Genomic DNA, 21,614 nt, shown 5'->3' on the forward strand with positions numbered 1-21,614 from the left:
TGCTCTGGCTCCAATTTTCTGGCTTCCAACTCCTAAATTAGGCTTACAGTAGGAGTGAATTGTGCCATGTTGTCGACTCATATATACAGTCATTAGCTGACACCACCAGTGTGTAAAGCGTGACTGAGTTGTTCTTGCGACTGATCACATCTTTTTAAACTCTATAAAAGCAAGTAACCAATTCTTTCATGATTACTCACTATCTCTGCTTCTTTTTGTCTGCCTCCTTTATAGAAAGTACATTACTTTGTAAATATTCAAAACAGTCAGTTTGTGGTGTCGTGACCAAAAATCACTTAAAAAAAAAAAAAAAAAAAAAAAAAAGGAAGAAAGAAATTATGTTGGATTCTGATAAAGCTCTTTTCTGTTATATTCTAACTGAAAATCTGCTTTCTTCATATACCATAATTTGATATATCAATGATCATGATGAATAAAATAATACGCAAAGCAATCAGACATCATCTGGTGACATTTTGAGTGTGCTTTAATAAATTTCTTCTGAAAAGAATTGATAATAACTGACTCCAATTTGTAATGAATTATCTCCGATTTACAATATTTGTTATGTATCTGACTCCAACTTACTAGGCTAATGTTACTGATTCCAAACAGTAAACAAATAATAAGCGTTGGAAGTGTAATATCTCAGTTTTTAATTATTTGACATGTGACGTTGCTTCAGAGGCTTTCATGCATTATTTTGTTAGCTCAGATGTTTGATTGACTTGCAAGCAAAGGCCTTCTATATTAACTTGTCAGAGGTCTATTTCAAACTTGTTTAACATACTATAACTTTAATCTACTCAAACAATCATACAACTTGTACATCATTCCCTGGGAATTAATATAAGATACTAGAACCACTGAGTACTTTAATATTGACATAATTGCAAATGTTTATTATATAAAAACAGAAGAACACAAGGAAAAACATAAGAATATAGGTAAAAGGTAAAATGTGGAAAAAATGGAAATCAGTGGGAAAGGACCGGTGATACCAGCATAGCAGTCTACCAGCACAGGATAGAATTAGACCATCTATTGTATTTTGCCATCCTATTCATACCCCTCAAATTTTTTAAGTTATTATTTGCAATAAATAACCAGTTTATTGGTTTATAAGGGAAAGACTTGATACAGGATAGGACCCAAACTAGGCAAACTCACCCCAAGGTATAATGTAAACCATCAATTCCTGGAAAAGAATTTGGGAAATACCGAGAAAAGGACCTTTGAACTGATAAGATGTCCACGATATGCATATGAACTGGAATGTGTTTGTAAGGCCCCAGCCTAAATCATAAGAAAACAATGATAAGGATGTCTATGTGACAGACACTAAACAAAGATGAACTGATTGGTTTTTAGACTTCTGTTCGATTCAAACATATTTATATAGGCATTTTTGAAGAGTATTTAGGGCATACAAATGAATAATAAGACTATACTTGTGGGCAGCAGAGGCATTACTGTCAACACCTTTGGCACTGGGTTCTACTTGTTTCCTTCTACTTGTTTCCTCTTTCATCCCTTTCTCTTCCCTTTTTCTTCAGGATCTTGTCTCCATTGCTCTGAGATTTTGTTCTTGTAGCTGTAGATGTAGCAGCCTTTCCTCTCTGCCCAGGATAGTGTTTCCTGCTGTACATTTCCCAGACCACAGCATCCCCACTGGAAAACCTGGAGTAGGCTACTCTCCACTCACTGAAATCAAACAAGAATGAGAAATTTAATACAGAATAATTTATTATGGGTAGTACTGTCCTCTTGTGTATGGTGGTGGGTCGATGATCTATTAATGATGAAAGCTGAATAGCCTATGTCCTATATGTAACTCGTATTCAAATTCCCCAATGCTCACAATAAGAAACTTTTCCTTGTAAAATATACATACACTATATGGCCAAACACTGACCCACTGAAATGACCACCACACTCATATGTGTTTGTTGATCATCCCATTCCATACTTAGTCTCCTTTTGCTGTTATAATAACCTCCACACTTCTGGAAAGGCTTTCCACTAGATTTTGGATTGTGGCTGTGGGGATTTGTACTTATTTATTCACAAAATCATTAGTGACGTCAGGCACTGATGCCAATTCTATGTGTTGCCAATTCTCACCCATGAGCCAGCTCTCCCGTATCATACAACAAATACCAACTAGGTAGGGTCAAGGTTTCACATAGTCTTTCAGAGACAGGTGAAGCCAGCTAAATGCTTCTTTTCAAACTGCTGATCATGCAACTTCACTAACACACTTTAAGGAAAGTGTGACCTACCTTCTTCTGCACACAGGGCATCTGGAAAGTATTCACAGCGCTTCACTTTTTCCACATTTTGTTATATTACAGCCTTATTCCAAAAGGGATTAAATTAATTACTTTCCTCAAAATTCTACCAACAATACCCCATAATGACAACGTGAAAGAAGTTTGTTTGAAATCTTTGCAAATTTATTAAAAATAAAAAACAAAAAAGCACATGTACATAAGTATTCACAGCCTTTGCTCAATACTTTGTTGAAGCACCGTTGGCACCAATTACAGCCTCAATTCTTTTTGAATATGATACTACAAGCTTGGCACACCTATTTTTGGGCAGTTTCTCTCATTCTTCTTTGCAGGACCTCTCGAGCTCCATCAGGTTGGAAGGAGACTGTCACTGCACAGCCATTTTCAGATCTCTCCAGAGATGCGCAATCGGGTTCAAGTCTGGGCTCTGGGCTCACTCGAGGACATTCACAGAGTTGTCCTGTAGCCACTCCTGTGTTATCTTGGCTGTGTGCTTAGGGTCATTGTCCTGTTGGAAGATGAATCTTTGCCCCAGTCTGAGGTCCAGAGCGCTCTGGAGCAGGTTTTCATCAAGGATGTCTCTGTACATTGCTGCATTTATCTTTCCCTCGATCCTGACTAGTCTCCCAGTTCCTGCAGCTGAAAAACATCCACACAGCATGATGCTGCCACCACCATGCTTCACTGTAGGGATGGTATTGGCCAGGTGATGAGTGGTGACTGGTTTCCTCCAGACATGACGCTTGCCATGCAGGCCAAAGAGTTCAATCTTTTTGTTTCTTATGGTCTGAGAGTCCTTCAGGTGCCTTTTGGCAAACTCCAGGCGGGCTGTCATGTGCCTTTTACTGAGGAGTGGCTTCCGTCTGGCCACTCTACCATACTGGCCTGATTGGTGGAGTGCTGCAGAAATGGTTGTTCTTCTGGAAGGTTCTCCTCTCTCCACAGAGACACGCTGGAGCTCTGTCAGAGTGACCATCGGGGTTTTTGGTCACCTCCCTGACTAAGGCCCTTCTCCCCCGTTCGCTTAGTTTGGCCGGGTGGCCAACTCTAGGAAGAGCGCTGGTGGTTCCAAACTTCTTCCATTTATGGATGATGGAGGCCACTGTGCTCATTGGGACCTTCAATGCTGCAGAAATGTTTCTGTACCCTTCCCCAGATCTGTGCCTCGATACAATCCTGTCTCGGAGGTCTACAGACAATTCCTTGGACTTCATGGCTTGGTTTGTGCTCTGACATGCATTGTTAACTGTGGAACCTTATATAGACAGGTGTGTGCCTTTCCAAATCATGTCCAATCAACTGAATTTACCACAGGTGGACTCCAATCAAGTTGTAAAAACATCTCAAGGATGATCAGTGGAAACAGGATGCATCTGAGCTCAATTTTGAGTGTCATGGCAAAAGCTGTAAATACTTATGTACATGTGCTTTTTTTGTTTTTTATTTTTAATAAATTTGCAAAGATTTCAAATAAACTTCTTTCATGTTGTCATTATGGGGTATTGTTTGTAGAATTTAGAGGAAAATAATTAATTTAATCCATTTTGGAATGAGGCTGTAACATAACAAAATGTGGAAAAAGTGAAGTACTGTGAATACTTTCCAGATGCACTGTAAATGAGCTCAAATACATCCATGATGGCGTAGTGTTGCTGTGATTGACAGAAACAAGAGTAACATCATCCCTCCCACCCAGAGAGAATGGACAATTTTGCTCCTTTAAACTCCTGGCCACAGATGGCTGTGGCATTGTCAGGATTCAACCTCATGACAGAGTGAATGCTTTTCTGTTGACGCCATAGATATGTCAGCTATTTTTCATTTTTACTTATTTTATATTTTTAGTTACTTTCCCTATTTAATGTCAGCTTATGACTCTTAATGTTTATACTACAATCAAATCCTACATTTAAGTAATGAGATCTGCTCACTGCCTCTTTTTATACTCTTATAGTCTACACCAGAGTTTCCCAACCAGGGTGCCATGTAAAAATCCTTCAAACGTTTCTAAAATGTTAAAATGTGTATAGCCAACTTCAGTATGCATAACATATGCGTGTGTTTTATCCTAATTAGCATGTGACGATGCATGTGCAAAAGAATATGGACTGATTTCTTAAAAGAAAAGCTCCAGATGTTTCTGGACTAAGGATGTCACAAGAACCGATACTTTGGTACCAAGTCAGTACCAACATTCTTAAAACGTCACGGTACTTGTTTTTCTGCAGTAGCATTAGTACCGTTTGTAACGAAAGTACCGTAGTTGCGATTCTTCTGGACCTGATGGGGGCAGCAAATATGCACAAGTGTTTTAGCCGGTCCACAAGTGGTGAAGAAGAAGAGGAACGCCTACAAGCACATGGGAAAAACTACAGAAGATTAGCTTAGCTTAACACATTTAGCTCCACCCCAACTCGTTGAGAGGAAAGCTAGTGTCAGTTTCCGGTGTGCAACCGATGCTATCGTTCATTTCAAACAAAGCAAGGAAACACGTGGAATTTGGTGAAGCACCTGAAAGACGGTCCTATATTATATTTGTTTGAGGCAGCTGGCATTGTGGCCGTGAAACCAGCTAACATTATGCTCCATGTAATGTTTGCAATAGCCTGTTATTTGTTAAGATGCTAACGCATTGCGATGTTGTAAACTACCTCCGAATGGGCCACCATGCATCGCCATTCAGCCCGTGTCCTGTCAGCTAAATGCAGCCTAATGTCACTAATAATTATTCACATGTTCATGCTTTTAATAAATCTTTTTGGCCTGCCACCATATCAGTGAATTTAAACTAATGCTTGCATTCAGAGTATAAGGTGTGTGAAAGTGCGCGTTTAGGAATGCACCTCCGGAGACTCACTGTCAGACAGTGTTTGATAACTAAAACACCCCCCCCCTCTCTCTTCTGCTCTCCCTCTCTTTGCTTTTTTCCCCCCTATACTTTATTGGAAAAAAGTTTCACACACTTATATAGTTATCAACAAAACACAGTACAGATTCATACACTCATTAGTTCATGAAAAGTCCAACTATAAAATAATAGAGTCCCATACACTTTGGTCTTTGAACGAGAATTTGCTAGATTTTTTCCTTTTCAGTTCTGTTCGAATACTTTTAAAAACCACATCACTTGATACAAATTGTTGGTCAATAGTCATTCTACATCGTGTTTTCCATAGTTTTGATTTAATCAAACACATGATATAACATAAGAAGTCATACTCACTTTTGGACACTTTTTCTTTAAAATACCATAAAAAACCGAAACCATGTTGATTTCTATCTTTAAACCTATCGTTTTAATTTTGTCCCACACCTCTTTTGAACGGTAGCAATCTAGAAGGAAATGTTCAATTGTTTCTTCATGTTCACATCCTGGCATAGGGCATACACTTGTTTTAACAAAGCAGCTCCACTTGACTACAACCCTTACAGGTAGTCTTCTAACAGGTACTAGCCAAGATGTGTCTTTAATATTTTCAGATATTGTTTTACTTTGTCAATTTTTTAAACATTTTCTATTTTGATCCTTTTCCAAGTTCCTAATTTCTAGCGGTTTACCATACATTTTATCAATGATTAGCAGGTAAATCTTTTTATTAGTGTTATTTACCCAATCAATATTTAAGTTTTTAAATTTAGTAATAAAATCCGCATACATTAATTTGTAGTACGGCACCCGAGTCCTAGCACAACCTTTTTTATGTTTCCAATTGGTGATGTTTCCGATCCATTTAACTTGTCTATCTATTCCACTTGCGATAATCTTGCATGCTGATATTTTGGTTTTAATAGACAAGTCAATACCACCCGATCCTCCCAATTCCCTACTTTTATATAAGAGTTCACGCTTCGTAACTTCTCGCTTTGTATTCCATATGAAGTTACTTTATTATTTATAATTTATTGAATGTTTTTAACCACTTGTCCGTTGGTGGAAAAATACATGATAAGAACATTATTTTAGATAAAATAAAAGATTTCATAATGTTTATCCTTGCTTATAGCTCAAATTATGCAATTTCCATTTATCTATTTCCTCTTCAATTGTTTCTTCTTTTTTAGTCCAATTATAATCGACACATCCTTCATTATTTATATAGATTCCTAAAACTTTTAAATGTTGGGTTTCAGGAATATCAACAAAGAATTTATTTTCAGGTTTTCCAATCCAAACGCATTCTGTTTTATTTTTATTAAGTTCTGCTCCAGAGACTTGTTCATATAAATGAAAATGTTCAATAGTAGTATCTAGATCTTATTTTGACTTAACAAACACCGTGATATCATCTGCATAAGCAGAGATCACAAATCTTTAATGGCCTAATTTAACTTCTATTAGTCTGGAATCATTTTCTATTTTATGGATCAATGGGCTTATTGCTAAAACATAAAGAGCCACCCTAAGAGGGCATCCTTGTTTGACACCTCGCATGACTTCAAATGGTTCAGTTAAATGCCCATTTATGTTCACTTGTACATTTGGTCGTACATACAAACATTTGATCACTTCAATAAAGGTTTCAGGGAATTTATACATTCTTAAAACTTCCCATATATACATTCTAGAAATACAATCGAAAAGCTTTCTTTTGATCTAGAGAAACCACATAAAATCATTGGTCACCTTTGTCGAACACCAGTTCCCTTAAGGAATTCAAATTATCCCACATTAAGCTGCCTTTAACTGTGCATGTTTGTTCCATAGATATTATACCATCTAACACCTCACTCATCCTATTCATAATAATTTTTGCAAATATTTTATAATCTAAATTCATAAGAGTAAGATGTCTCCAGTTATTAATATCTTGCATATCTCCTTTTTTATACAATAAAGAAAAAAACCCCATCATAAAATTTGTCATACATGTATACTTTTAGTAAACCTTAATTAAACACCTGTGTTAATAATTTAGATAGGTCTAGGGAGCATGCGTGATAAAATTTGGACGGGAGGCCATCTTTCCCTGGTGACTTTTTTAGATTTAATTGTTTAATGGCAGCTATCACTTCACTCTCTTGAATTTTGTCACCTATTTTAGTAGGCATTGCATCTATATCAAATTTATAATTTAAGAACGTTCTCAAAAGACCATCGTCAATTTCTATTGGTTTGTACATATTTAAACAAAGGCTGCGAACAGTTTTCTTTATTTCTTCAGGTTTTTGAATTATAACCCCATCTTCTGCTCTAACTGCCTCAATGAGAAAGATTTCTTTCCTTTTATTATACAAATTAATTACTTTAGCCTGGTTTAATGACTCTTCCATATTAATACCAGCTTTAACCTGAATATTTAATAAATATAATATAATTCTATCTATCTTTTTAAATTGTCTAAAAAATTCTCTTCATTCTCGTCTCTTGGGCTTTTGAGCTTTAATTTTATATATTGCATCATTATCTTATTGTATTTTTCATTTGTTTCCTTATTAAAAAGACAACTTTTATATTTAAAAAATTTCTTGACTTGACTTTTTAAAACGTCCCATAACTGACAATGATTATTAGTAAATATGTCCAAAGCTTTAGTTCTAGTTATTTCTTCTTTTAGTTCTGATACCACAGTAGAACTTTTCCGGATCTGTGTGTTTAATTTCCAATAATTCACTCTCTCTTCACCTTTAAAACTAACCCCACAAATAACAGTTAGGTGATCAGAATCAACCAACAATTTTATTGTGTAGTGCTTCACTTCAAAGTTATTATTTACATAAACTCTGTCTATTCTGGTTTTACATATACTTTGCCAGTATCAGCCAGAGGAGGATGTCCTCCAGGAGTATTTTTATTTTATTTTTTAAATTTGATTTTTATACCACACCATGGTATCGACTTTGGTATCGAGTATCATGTACTTTTGGTGGTATTGGTACCGACTACTAGATTTTTGGTATCGTGACATCCCTATTCTGGACCATCATCTTCATAGTCGTGTAACCTGGCTCCACAGCGTGACCCTCCACTGACTGTGCGTGCACCTCCCCAAACAGACAAGGCATTTATACTTGACTTGACGATGATTGAAAACATTGTGCACTCCCAAAAAAACCTTCAGCTTTGGCTTTATTCTTTCAATAGAATGTAGCCTACAAAGCAAATCAAAATCACTATTTTTAAAAACCTCACCATGAATTTTGTGAGATCTGTCTATCTCTATGGTCCCGCATGGATGGATCATAGAGATGCCTATACAATCATACCTTTCGGCAAGAGTCACCTTGACGTTATTCATTTTCTGATGCAAGTTCCAAAAAATGCAGTGCAAACCGCCACGTGGAATAAGGCCTCGCGCACTCAACCACCCACTCCGCAATGACGTCAATTTTGCAGCGCACTCCCTTGTGCTATTGTGGACGCGTTGAGTATAAACCAGGCTTAATGCTGTCTAGCATTAGTGTTTGTGTAAGGTGCCACAATTTTTTTTTTAAGTACAAAGGGTGCCTTGACTGAAAAAAAGGTTGGGAAAGCTGGTCTACACTCACACTAGGTTAGAGGTATATAAAAAACATACATGAAAATCACTTACTGTTTTGTTGCTCTACATCCAAACTCTTTCTTCTCCTGATTTGTGCTGCCGAGCCCTCAGTCTTTCCAGTAACTAGGACACATCAGATACAGTCAACTTGAGAGACATCGTTCAAAAAGTATAGTTAGCAAACAGATCATATTAGCAAAGTTATGTAGTACAGACTATAACTAACCATCCCAATCTAATTTTCTTCAAAATCTAGTCACCTGCCTATTCCCACCCACCAGCCAGCCAGCTCTACCAAAACATCCATCAACCAGGGAGGGTATAGCCTAACATACAGTCTCCTCAAAAACTATTGTAATGGCAAGGCCAATTCAGTTGCTTGTGCTATACATCAAAGACACTTGGGTTTGCGATCAAAAGATGGATATGAGACCAGCGGTTAGGATTTCAGCTTTTATTTCCTGGTATTTACATCTAGATGTGTTTAACAACATAAAGCACAACCCCTTGTTGTTAGAAACCACCTAATTATAAGGCAAACAGAAGTATAGCAACAAGAAAAGTCAATTTAAAGTAAATAATATTTGGTATCAAATCTCTTGCTTGCAATAGCTGCATCAAGCCTGAGACTCGCTGACATCATCAAATTGTTGGTTTCATATTTTGTGATGCTTTTCCAGGCTTTTACTGCAGCCTCTCTCAGTTGTTGATTGTTTTGGGGGGGGTTTCTCTCTTCAGTCTCCTCTTCAGGAGGTGAAATGCTGCTCAACTGGGTTAAGGTCTTGTGATTGACTTGGCCAATCTAAAACCTTCCACTTTTCCCCCTGATGAAGTCCTATGTTGAGTTGGCAGTGTGTTTTGGGTGATTGTCTTGCTGCACGATAAAGTTCCTCCTGATTAATTTGGATGCATTTTTCTGTAAATTGGAAGACAAACTGTTCCTGTAAACTTCTGAATTCATTCTATTGCTACCATCATGAGTTACATCATCAATAAAGATTAGTGAGCCTGGTCCAGAAGGAGCCATGCAAGCCCAAGCCACGACACTACCTCCACCATGTTTCACAGATGAGCTTGTATATTTTATATCATGAGCAGGTCCTTTTCTCCACACTATGGCCTTTCCATCACTTTGGTAAAGGTTAATCTTGGTTTCAGAAGTTTTGTGGTGTATCTTTGCATTTCATTGCAAATTTCAATCTGGCTTTCTGATTTTTACTGTTGATGAGGGGTTTGCATCTTGTGGTATGTCGTCTATATTTCTGCTCGCGAAGTCTTCTTCGAACAGTGGATTATGATACCTTCACCCCTGCCGTCTAGAGGTTGTTGGTGAGGTTTTTTTTTTGAGTTTTTCTTCACAGCTCTCACAATGTTTGTCATTAGCTATTGTTTTCCTTGGCCGACTAATTTGTGGCTCAAAATGTGCATGTTCTATATCGTTTAACATATCAACATATAAATACCAGGAAACAAATGCTGAAATTCTAAACTGTCTTCTCATTTGAAGTTTTATGTGCCTTCCGAAGGGTATATGAAATGACACAGTTCGATAAATTGGGGCTGGGAATAGCAATAATTTTTCTCACTAAATTAGTTATTTTCAAGAGTTTGTTCTTATTGGTAACTGTTAGCATATGGAAAAAACAAATGGCACCATACATAAGAACCGGTTCAATAATACTTCAATACAGAAGAAGAAGCAGACTATGCTGAACAGACAGATATTTCAGTTTACGAATAACTGTAGGTCTCTGTTGGCAGCACATGTAAATACCTAGAGTGTGCTGATTGAAGTTGAGATGTTTATCCAATGTAATACCCAGATATCTGAAATGATCCATCCTTTCAACCATCTCTCCGTTAACGGTAATACTGGAAGGATGGGTCAGAGTTTTGGAAGCGCTAAGAACCAGTTCCTTAGTCTTTTCCATATTAAGGTGGAGAAAGTTTTCATCACACCATGTAGTGAAATGTGCTATGGAGCATTGATAGTCCAAAAAAGAAGCATTGTCCTTATTAAGCAATGCAAGAATGGCAGTATCGTCTGCATATTTAAAGTAATTAGTGGTGGTGACTGGTCTCTGACAGTCATTTGTATAGAGAATATAAAGAAGTGGACTAAGTACACACCCCTGAGGGGCGCCAGTGTTGAGAAAAATAATGGGCGATAATGCATTGTCCACCTTTACCACTTGTGGTCTATTAGAAAGGAAATTATAAATCCAGTGTACTAGTGGTGATGGGACTTGCAAACACTGTAGTTTCTTGATTACCTGATGGCGCTGCATTGAGTTAAAGGTGGAGCTAAAGTCAATGAAAAGAAGTCTGGCATAGTTTCCAGGAATATCCAGGCGTTGAAGTAGACAGTGCAAGAGACAAGCCACTGATCCTTCTGCATATATGCAAATTGGAGGCAATCCGAAAAGGATGAAACATATGGAAGCATAATGTTTTGAACCATTTTCTCAAAGCATTTCATTAAGATTCAAGTAAATGATACTGGCCTGTAGTGAGTTAACTCTGTTGGATGAGGTTTTTTGGGAACAGGAATAACAACTGATGTTTTCCATGTGACTGGTAATGTTGAAGTACAAAGTGATCGAAGAAAAAGAGAATGAAGAATGGGGGTTGATTCCAGAGTTTTTCAAGACCCGACCAGGAATTCCATTTGGCCTGGGAGCCTTATTCAGTTTGCAATTAATAAGCTGTAAATAGACATCCTGCTTAGTTAGAAGGGACTCATAATCCAGCTCTTGAGAAGGCAAAGAATCCAAAAGGCTATCACGCTCTACTGAAAAATCAGAGGTATCAAAACGAGCATAGAAATTATTAAAATTAGCAGCAAAGGTGGTGGGATCTGGACAGAGACAGTCTGTTTAACAGCTTGTCCAGTAAGAGACCTGACTCACTGAAAAGCCTGTCTGGTGTTCATATTTACAAAGTCCTGCTCCAATTTGTTTTTATACTTCTTTTTAGCCTTAACCCTCTTACCCCTTAGTTCCCACAGTATTATGTCCCACAACCCTATATTCCCCATAGAAACAGCACGCCAACCCCGAGTTCCCAGGCCAAAATATGCCTCAAAATCAACATTTCAATTTTAATATTTTTAGGCCTTGAAACAACTTATAATAATGTATTCGTGTAATATTACTTTGAAAATGAAGCAGTTCAGTGTTTTTACTCCACTTAGAGCACAATTCTTAACTAGAGAAATGAAGAAAAATGCTCACTAAAATCCTTCTACTCATTTAGAAGTACCATACGAGCATCTGCGGGGGTCAATGCCTTTGAATAAATTCAAGTAAATAATAAATAAATAAATAAATAAATACATGCATTTTAGCACCAAAAGTCAAGTTTCTGGTGATAATCAGACCAGCAGGTAGTGTTTTCACGAATGCACAGAAATGGTCCCGTTATGATTCCAGACCCCTGCAGTGTCAGTCGCACTAGTTGATGCTGAAGATGAAGATGGATCAGGGTCTGAATCAGGAGTGTTTGCGTCTCTATCAGTTTCGGTTTCAACATCGCCTGAACTTTCACTGCTGTCACTAGAATCCTCGTTCTCGCCTGTGTAACTGTGATGTTTTCTTTTTTTTTCCACTGTTTTAGATGTACCTGTGTTCACTGTAGGTGTAACTTTAGCTGGAACACGATTAGCTTTTCGCTTTGGCATTTTTAGTTCACTTCTACTATTACACCAATATTCACGCTTGGATCTTCATTGTAACGCCGGCGTAATAACGTAATCACGTCGTGACGTCATCAACCTTCCGGGTCAAAAAATAATAATTAAATAAGTAAGGAATCATAGCAGAGTAATGCCGGTACACCGGCCTTACGAGGATAACGTTTACACTGTAAAGCCGCTATATCGGCCTTACGGGTATTTGGCATAGACGACCAAGCCGGTCTATCATCCTTACGGGAATAGATCAAAGACGGGCAAGCCGGTTTTTCGGCCATACGGGGTAAGGGGGTTAAATAGTTCAGTTTTGATGTCCTGGTGTATGATTTTCAGACCAGCAAAGTCTGTCTGCTTAAGGGCAAGTTTTCTCTTGTGGGAAGAGAGATTTTAGAAATGAGTTGATCCAAGGTTTTGAATTTGGGTATGCGCTGGTAGTCTTTACTGGTATCAAGGAATCCATACAGAATTTAATGTAATCAGTAAAAACTGAAGTCTGCACATCAAGCTCTCCCTCAAAGACTTCCCAGTCTGTACACGCAAAGCAGCCTTGAAGGCATGCAACAGCATCCTCCGAGCATTGAGGGCGCTGTGTATTGCCAGCCTGCGTTGTTTCAGCCGGAAGTAAATGGATAACATTATGATCCACTAATCCTAGCAGTGGGAGAGCTCTAGCTTTACAGGCTTCCGGGATATTACTGTAACATAAATCTATAGTTTTATTAAATCTTGTTGGCACATCTACATATTGATTGAAGGCTGGCAATGCGTAATCAAGCCGACAGCTGTTGAAGTCAACAAAAAGTAGTACTGGAGCATCCGCGTATTTGGTGAGCATAGTCTGTGTATTATGCTCTATCTGCTCAGCCGCTACCTTGACATTAGCGCTTGGTGGAACATAAACACAGCTAAGCGCAACAGTCGAAAACTCCCTGGGGAGGTAAACGGCACAGGCAGACAGGGTGAGCAGCTCCAGGTCCAGATTACAAGATTTTCTGTGTACTTTGATGTTAGTACACCACTGCGAGTTGATGTACACACACACACACACACACACACACAACACCTCCACGCTCTTTCCCCGAATTACTGGTTCTGTCTGCCCGAACGATCTCAAAACCGTCCAGGTTAACCTCGGTATCCGGGACAGACTCATCCAGCCAGGACTCTGTCAAAGCGAGAACACATGCTTCCCTGAATGATACATCTGTGAGACATTTTGCATGCAATAAGTCCATTTTGTTTTTCAATGAATGGACATTTCAAAGGATGATTGAGGGTAATGGAGGTTTAAAAGTCTGCAACGCACCACTCCTCACCTTCCTCTTTTCCTCTTTAAGCCAGATGTTAATGTTATATCCAGCAGAATGGCAATAGATGGGTTCATTTGGCAGTGGATAGAGTTACGAAGGAGTAGAAGTTCATCCCATGAATAGGCGAGTCCATTTCCTGCTGTGACATCATTTAATTGAATACTCCAAGCAGTGCAGTCAATAACAATCCACGTAATTATAAAAATAATCCAAATCCAACTTGTCCAATTCCCCATGGTGTTTCAGCCGTAGAAAAACAGACAAACAACAACAAACGCACACACAACGCACCGACCATACTGTCGCAGCTAACGCATGCGCCGAGTCACCAAGGATGGATTTAGTACCTCAAATAATCACTACCGTGGTGAGGAGAAAAGCATCTCAGCATGCACAAAACATCGAACCTTGAGGTGGATGAGCTACAATAGCAGAAGACCACATTGGGTTCCACTCCTGTCAGCTAAGAACAGGAATCTGTTATCATTGGTACAGACTCACCCAAACAGGGAACCTATTCTGTGCAAACTCTAGAGACTGTTGTGTGTGAAAATCCCATGAGATCAGCAGTTTCTGAAATACTCAAATCAGCCCAACTTGTACCAATAACCATGCCACAGTTAAAGTCACAGGGATCACAGTTTTTCCCCATTTGGATATTTGATGTGAACATTAACTGAAGCTCTTGACCTGTGTCTGCATTTATGTATTTATGCATTGTGATGCTGCTAAATTAGTGGCTGATTAGATAACTGAATAAATGAGCAAGTGTACAGATGTTCCTAATAAAATGGATGATGAGTGTATTTAGACAAGTTGTGAACTTCAGACTACATGCTTATTGGAGATCTCATCACTGCAGAAAATGAACATGTGCATTTACTATTGTAGCTCCTTCCAAACTCACCAGCCAGTAGAGCAGATTTCTCCATTTTCATTCGCTCATCTTCTGTCCATTTTTTGTCACTCTGTGGAAGTGAATAAAACAGTGTGAAAGTTTTAAGCATGACATCATACTGTAAAATTATTTTTGAATAAACAAAACAGACATTGTATTTGGTAACACACTGAGTTTTATTGCAGCCTGCTGAAGAACATTACAAGAGTTATTTAATAAATAAAAATAAGGATAACAACTTGAACATTTCACATTTAATTTAAACACAAATTGTCACAATAATAAACATTACAAGTTACTTTTTTACTTTAGACCATGGCTTTTTTACTTTAAACATCTGTTCTCGTGAGGAACAACTTTATTTTAATTTAACCTGAGGAGTTTTCAATCAATGAGGTCTGTCGCCATGGTAACTGAGACATTGGACTTATAACCTAAGTTAAGAATCTTCATTAAGGCTGCAAACATCAGTAAGAGATTCAAGAACAAACAATATTTTATAAAAGTTTACTCACCTGACGAATGAAGAACTCTTCATATGGATGAGAACAGACATAAAAAGAATGCAAATTAAAATAGCTGAAGTTAAGGATTATTTTTTTATTTTGCTCTGTATTTTATCCTATAGTATTAGCTATAATAGCTCCCTTTCCAGTTGAGTGTGTGCTGTACACATTTTAGCTGCCGCTTTTCACCAGGGCTTTTATCGACGGCATGACAACAGCCGGAAGCAAACCTCCAGATCAACAAAGGAATGGCTTCACCAAAACAAATTCAAGAATTTGTAATGGCCCAGCCTGAATCCAGACCTAAATCCAATCAAAGATCTGTGGGGTGACCTGAAGAGGGCTATGCACAGAACATGCCCTGACAATCAGACAGATTTAGAATGTTTTTGCAAGGAAAAATGTCAAGATGTGCCAAAAAGATCGAATGCTGTGATAAAATCTAAAGGCGTTTCAGCCAAGTGTTGGTTTAGGAGTGTGCACACTTATGCAACCAGGTTATTGTCTGTTTGTTATTTTTTTCTTTTTTCCCCCTAAAATTATTCTTATTGTTTTTCACTTTCATTAAAAAGTTAAAATTTCATAATAAACATAGAAAGGTTTCTGACATGATTTATTTTGTTTAATTTTTTTTTTTACATCACAAATACCTGTCATTTAACCGGGGTGTATAGACTTTTTATATCCACTCAGGATATAGTGTTCGGGAATCCAGGCATGATTATGCACAGAATCACTGTATGTCCATCTGTGGTAATCAATAAGTCATCCAAAATGCAAGAAGCTCTACGAGTCAGTATTTGTCTGTGATGAGGTATTTGGCATACTGGCTATATATATATATATATATATATATATATATATATATATATATATATATATATATATATATATATAACAAGATAGGTCATTTGAACAATAGCCATCAAGCATGTACTGTATGTAACGCCTGTAGAGAAATCCTTGGAACTACAGTATGAAGAAGCTTAAGGATGACACAGTGAGGGGAGAAACCAGAACCAAGATTAGTGAGCTGTATAAGCAAGCTCTGTAAGCGAAAAACTACTTTAGCCTTCCATGTTGTGAAGTACTTTTTGAGCTCTGTGAGTTGGTGGCCAGAAGTTTACAGAAAACCAAAGCCAGCATGCTGGGTGCCTTTGAATATATACCGATTTGCTCTGCACTTCAAGATGATGCAGTGGTTGAGAACAAACTACATAGGATATCCACAGTGATAGTGAAAAGAACAGGTGAGTTGCACAGGGCGACAAAAACCCCAGTCTGTTATCGGCATACAAAGCCAGAGGTAAAAGTACAAGACTCATGGTGAAACAAGTTTTATGAAGCAGAGCATTTGGTTACTTAAGAATTAAGGAAGAGAACAAGACGGCATGAAAACCGCAGCTCCCTAGAGAAAGTGGTTAATGAGGCAGCCAACAAGAAAAATCAATGAACCTAGAATCCCATCACATTTCATTACACTCTCCAACAGAAAATGGTTCAAGTTTGAAAGTGAAATTTAGTGTTTCAGCACTCCCTTTTCAGAATACTTTGTGTGCATGCAAAACAGAGAGGAACTGTGAAGTGAAGTTAAAAAACAAAGAAAAGGAGCTGGAATGAGGTAATTGTTAGGCTTGTGTACAATCATCCTATCATGCCCCTAACAATCGCCAATTGACAATAGTATTGTCTGTTGCTTTCGGGTGGAAAGATGATGACGATGATTATTATTATAATAAACTTTCTGTACATGTTCTTGAAGTTTTTATCCTGTACTGGCTTATTTTTCTACACATTCTACTGATTTAAAAAATAAAAATAAAAACTTCTCTTCAGGTTCTTTCGGTTTCAATTCTATTCTCACCTGCTTCTTCTCTCTTCTGTTGATCAACTCCAGAATCCTCCTGTGAATGTGAAAATTATGACATGAGTTTTTGTGCATTATGCCAGACTTTAATGATCAATTTGAAAATGTACTTTGATACATTAACTGTTACTCTGTCTATAAAGTAACATTCTGTTACACTGTGCTGACACTGTGGTCACACTGGAAGATTGTTCACATTGAAGCCTGTATGTTTGAAAATTTGCAATTTGCTGTCTAACAAAAGGAATATGCAGGATATAAAAACACAGATGAATGTTTTTAACAATGCATCAAAGGCTTCATCAAACAAATATAACAGTAAATCTGCTGATCTTCAACACATACGAAAGCAGACAGCTGCTCTGATAGCATTTACTGCAACGTTAGCAGGAAAACATGCCCTTGAAACGGAAGAGGTTTTAAATGGAGGAACTGAAATTAAAAATCAAAAGAATGAAAAAACTTGACTTGGAAACAGATATTGTTGCTTCAAAAGACAAAATCAAACTGCATGCACAATATGAGGTATCTACCTGCGAGTTAAACGGCAATCAATAATTAATAATTCATACTACTTTAAACACGACCCCTGGCAAAAATTAGGGAATCATGACACTTAGGATGTTCACCCAGATTTTTTACTTCATAGCAAATAAACAAAATCACAGATGAGACAACATTTTTTGTTTAATAGTTGAACCATACCTCAAAAATTATTTTAATTAATGGCATATTTTTTCCCCAGATCCAGTAGAGGGGGGAAAAAAAATGTGGAATCACTCAATGTTGAGGAAAAAATTGTGGAATAACCATTAAAAAAAACCCCCTCACAATTCATAGTTCCCGCTCAGGTTTATGATGGCCTGAATTTGTTGAGGCACAGACTTCACAGATGAAAAACAATATTCTTCATCAAGCTGGTTCCAGCTTTCTGCAATAGCAGTTGATAGATCAGCTTTGCAGGATGGAGCCTTGTCATGGACCAATTTTCTTTTTAATTTCCGCCATAAATTTTTCAACTGGACTGAGATCGGGACTGTTTGTTGGCCATGTCATTGAGTTGATATGCCTTTCCTGAAGAAAAGTTTTAACACTCTTTGCTCTGAGGCAAAATGCATTATCATCCTGAACAGTTGTTCAGGATGATAATGTTCCCTGTACACTTTTAAAAACACCTCTGCAAATAGTACTTGTATTGAATCTATATTAGCTGAATCAAATCGAGATCTTGTGATACCCAGCCCTAGGTGAGGTCCCTCTTGTTTTGAGGTTTTTCTTCACATCTCTCACAATGTTTCTGTCATCAGCTGTTGTTTTCCTTGGCCGACCAATTCAGTGTCTGTTGCACAGTACACACCAGTGGTTTCTTTCTTTTTCAGGATGTTCCAAATTGTTGTATTGGTTATGATCAATGTTTGTTAAATGCCTTTGACCAATTTTCCCTATTTTCTCACCTTAAAAATGGCTTGCTTTTCTCCCATAGTTATTTTATCTTCATGTTAGTTTATCCTTTTTAACAACAGATTTAGTATTCAGAGGTGAAACTGAAGGCTAAAACCAAGAGTAGAGCTGAATCGAACAGGACCCACCCGTATAACAAGAAACACCTGTCAGTCACATGCTCAAATAATTTTGCTGGCCTACAAAATCAGTGATCACAAATAGTGTGAAAACGGATACAGTATTGCTAATTCTACAAAGATATTCTAAAATGGCCTGGGCAGATTTATTGGTACCCCTAAACAAGATTACAAATAATTGGATTATAGTGATATTTCAAACTAACTGTTTTCTTTAATTAGTATCACACACATCTTCAAATTTGTAAATACGTCATTCAGCCTATTAAAATGGAGAAAATAGCCACTCTGCTGTTTGGTATCATTATGTGCACCACACTGAACATGGACCAGAGAAAGCAAAGAGCAGAAAGAAAATTATAGACAAGCAGTTGCAAATAACAGCCAAAGTCCGGACACAGCTGTAAGAGGAAAATCTTCCCCAGATTGAAGGATAGTGCAAATGATAACCAAGGAAAACTTCCAAAGAGATATAGCTGAACTCAAAGGTCAAGGTACAACAGTGTCTGATTGCACCATTTGTCACTTTTTGAGTGACAGTGGGTTCAATGGAAGAAGACCCAGGAGGACTTCACTGTTAAATGAAAAACATAAAAATTCCAGACTGGAATTTGCTAAAATGCATATTGACAAGCCATAATGCTTCTGGGAGAATGTCTTTTGGACAGATGAGAAAAACTGGCGCTTTCTGGCAAGTCACATCAGCTCACAGACGGAAAAAGTTTTACAGATGAAAAAAATGAAGATTTCAAAGAAAAGAACACCATACCTACTGTAAAACATGGAGGAGGCTTGGTTATGTTTTGGGGCTGCTTTTCTGCCTCTGCCCTAGGTTGCCTTGAATTTGTGCAGGGCACAATGAAATATCAAGTCTATCTAGGCATTCTGGAGCGAAACCTACTATCCAGTGTCAGAAAACTCTGTGTCAGTCACAGGTCATGTGTACTCCAACAGGAAAATGACCAAAAACACATAGCTAAACGCACCCAAAAATGACTAAGAACAAAACATTGGACTATTCTGAGTGGCCTTCTATGAGCCCTGATCTGAATCATATCAAACTACCTGTTGACAGGTGCAGAAGTCTCATTGAGAGCTACAGAAATCCCTTGTTTGCAGTGATTGCCTCTAAAGGTTGTGCAACAACATATTAGGTTATGGGTCCCATAATTTTTGTCCATGCCATTTTGTTTTATTATTTAATTATTTAAAATTTCAAGTTATTTCAGATAAAATTGGAAGGGTACCAACAAATTTGTCTATGTCTGTACATGTATGCACTTTTCTTAAAAAGTTGCTGTTTTGTTGTGCAACATTTGCATGCCACAAACCAACTTGATAATCCATCAAACCTGACATTAATCCTTCCAAAGCTGCCTTATAAGTTTAAAAATAAATAAATAAATAAATAAATAAATAAATAAAAACACGATCCAAGATTAATAGTTGCATATGACATCCTGGAAACAAGCAGGGTTAGAGCAAGAATCAAAGCCCTAGTGTCACAGCAAACCCTAAACCACAAGAAGTATGCTACTTATTACAATACTAATAACTTATACAATATAAGCAGTTAGGCCACATCAGTGACACCCCTGGCAGGTTCTGGGAGGTGAGCATTCACTTGTTATTTGCCGACAAACCAAAGCTCAATAACACCACTCCAATGTAGAGTTCCTGAAGTCAAATCAATTATTGCTTTGGATCCCTAACTTAATTATATCTGCGTAAGAGCTGCAGGAATAAAATGGTCTGCCAAATCTATGATCAAAGGCATCCTTCTTTGCTGCATTTAGGCAAGAAAAATAGAGATGAAAAGTAATCCGGAAACAAATTAATATGTCACCTACCCTCAAGAAAGTTCTTGAACTAGAAATGTCAGTAGCAAAGGATACATCTGTCAGCAACATACTTGTCTCTCTTGGGCCTGGTAAATGGCCAAGTTTTACATTATCCACTGTATCAATGCATGTAAAATGGCAAATGGTAAGATTTTGGATTCTGTTAACAACCTTTTGCACCAAAAATGTTATGAGGACGCTGAATGCAAAGGATAGAAGGATAACTATACTACTGAGAGCTATGTCCCACACTGTTTCTACATATGAAGTGTCAGACCTGGAAGTGGGAGACATTTCCAAAAGGTAATTAATTTATTTAACTGCCTAAGGTGCATACACAAGAGTATCCCTGTGTCCAAAATACTACACCTGCACATCTTGAGAAGATGTAATTAACTTAAAAATGTGCATGTCACAGATATTGACACAAAGGCTATGGAGCCCTGGCATATCAGTGAGGGTGATGAACACTTCTTGGATGGGAAGTAGGGCTGCACAATTATGGTCAAAATGATAGTCATGATTATTTTGATCAATTTTGAGATCACAATTATTAATTGATTTCAGTGACAACAAATTTTTATTGCACTTTCACATTTAAATAAACAGACCACTGCTTTCACATCCATGTTGTGCTACATTCCTGCTGATGTACAAATCTTTGCATCAAATTAGACCGGTCCTTAAAAGGGCATCATCTCACAGAAGCAAGATATAAATAAAACTGTACCCAAAATATAGGATAAGTAAAAATAAAAATGCCATCAACCAAATGAAAATATGCAATCCAATAGAAAACAATTCAGGCCTATGCAGAAAAGGCAATAACAGTGTTTACAGGAGGAAAGACGCAGCCAAATCACACAGTATCATGTCATTTTGTACCGGAACCTGGAAGTTTGCATCACGCTGGTTCCCTCAACAAAAGCCCAATAGGATTTTCCCATAGGCTTTTGAATTATTGCAACAAAAAAAAAAAGCTCCGTGATCAACAAAAGTTTCATGATCAACCAAAAGTTTCTCTGTGATCGACAAAAGTACAATACTAACATGTTTTGTCCATCATGATAATTTTCACAAATGAACACAACTTTTATGAAGTTTGAAGTCTACTACAACCACCAGAAATAAAAAGCTAACCATATGCT

At 37.5% G+C, this 21,614-nt stretch overlaps 1 protein-coding gene across 2 annotated transcripts in view; it reads right to left on the reverse strand.

The window, feature by feature from the left end:
* Positions 1-469: 469 nt before the first annotated feature.
* The window catches only part of LOC108260023 (butyrophilin-like protein 2), a 29,071-nt gene continuing 7,926 nt past the window's right edge, over positions 470-21,614 (reverse strand). For both annotated transcript variants that reach the window (XM_053676931.1, XM_017459936.3), the window contains exons 5-9: positions 17,043-17,082; positions 15,188-15,204; positions 14,682-14,742; positions 8,825-8,896; positions 470-1,704 (exon numbers count right to left, since the gene is read on the reverse strand). In XM_053676931.1, the coding sequence (XP_053532906.1) occupies positions 1,691-1,704; positions 8,825-8,896; positions 14,682-14,742; positions 15,188-15,204; positions 17,043-17,082 (204 nt within the window). In that variant the 3' untranslated portion in view covers positions 470-1,690. The remainder of the gene's footprint in view (positions 1,705-8,824; positions 8,897-14,681; positions 14,743-15,187; positions 15,205-17,042; positions 17,083-21,614) is intronic.

Source organism: Ictalurus punctatus, chromosome 28 (assembly GCF_001660625.3).
Source record: "Ictalurus punctatus breed USDA103 chromosome 28, Coco_2.0, whole genome shotgun sequence".
Lineage (NCBI taxonomy): Eukaryota > Metazoa > Chordata > Actinopteri > Siluriformes > Ictaluridae > Ictalurus > Ictalurus punctatus.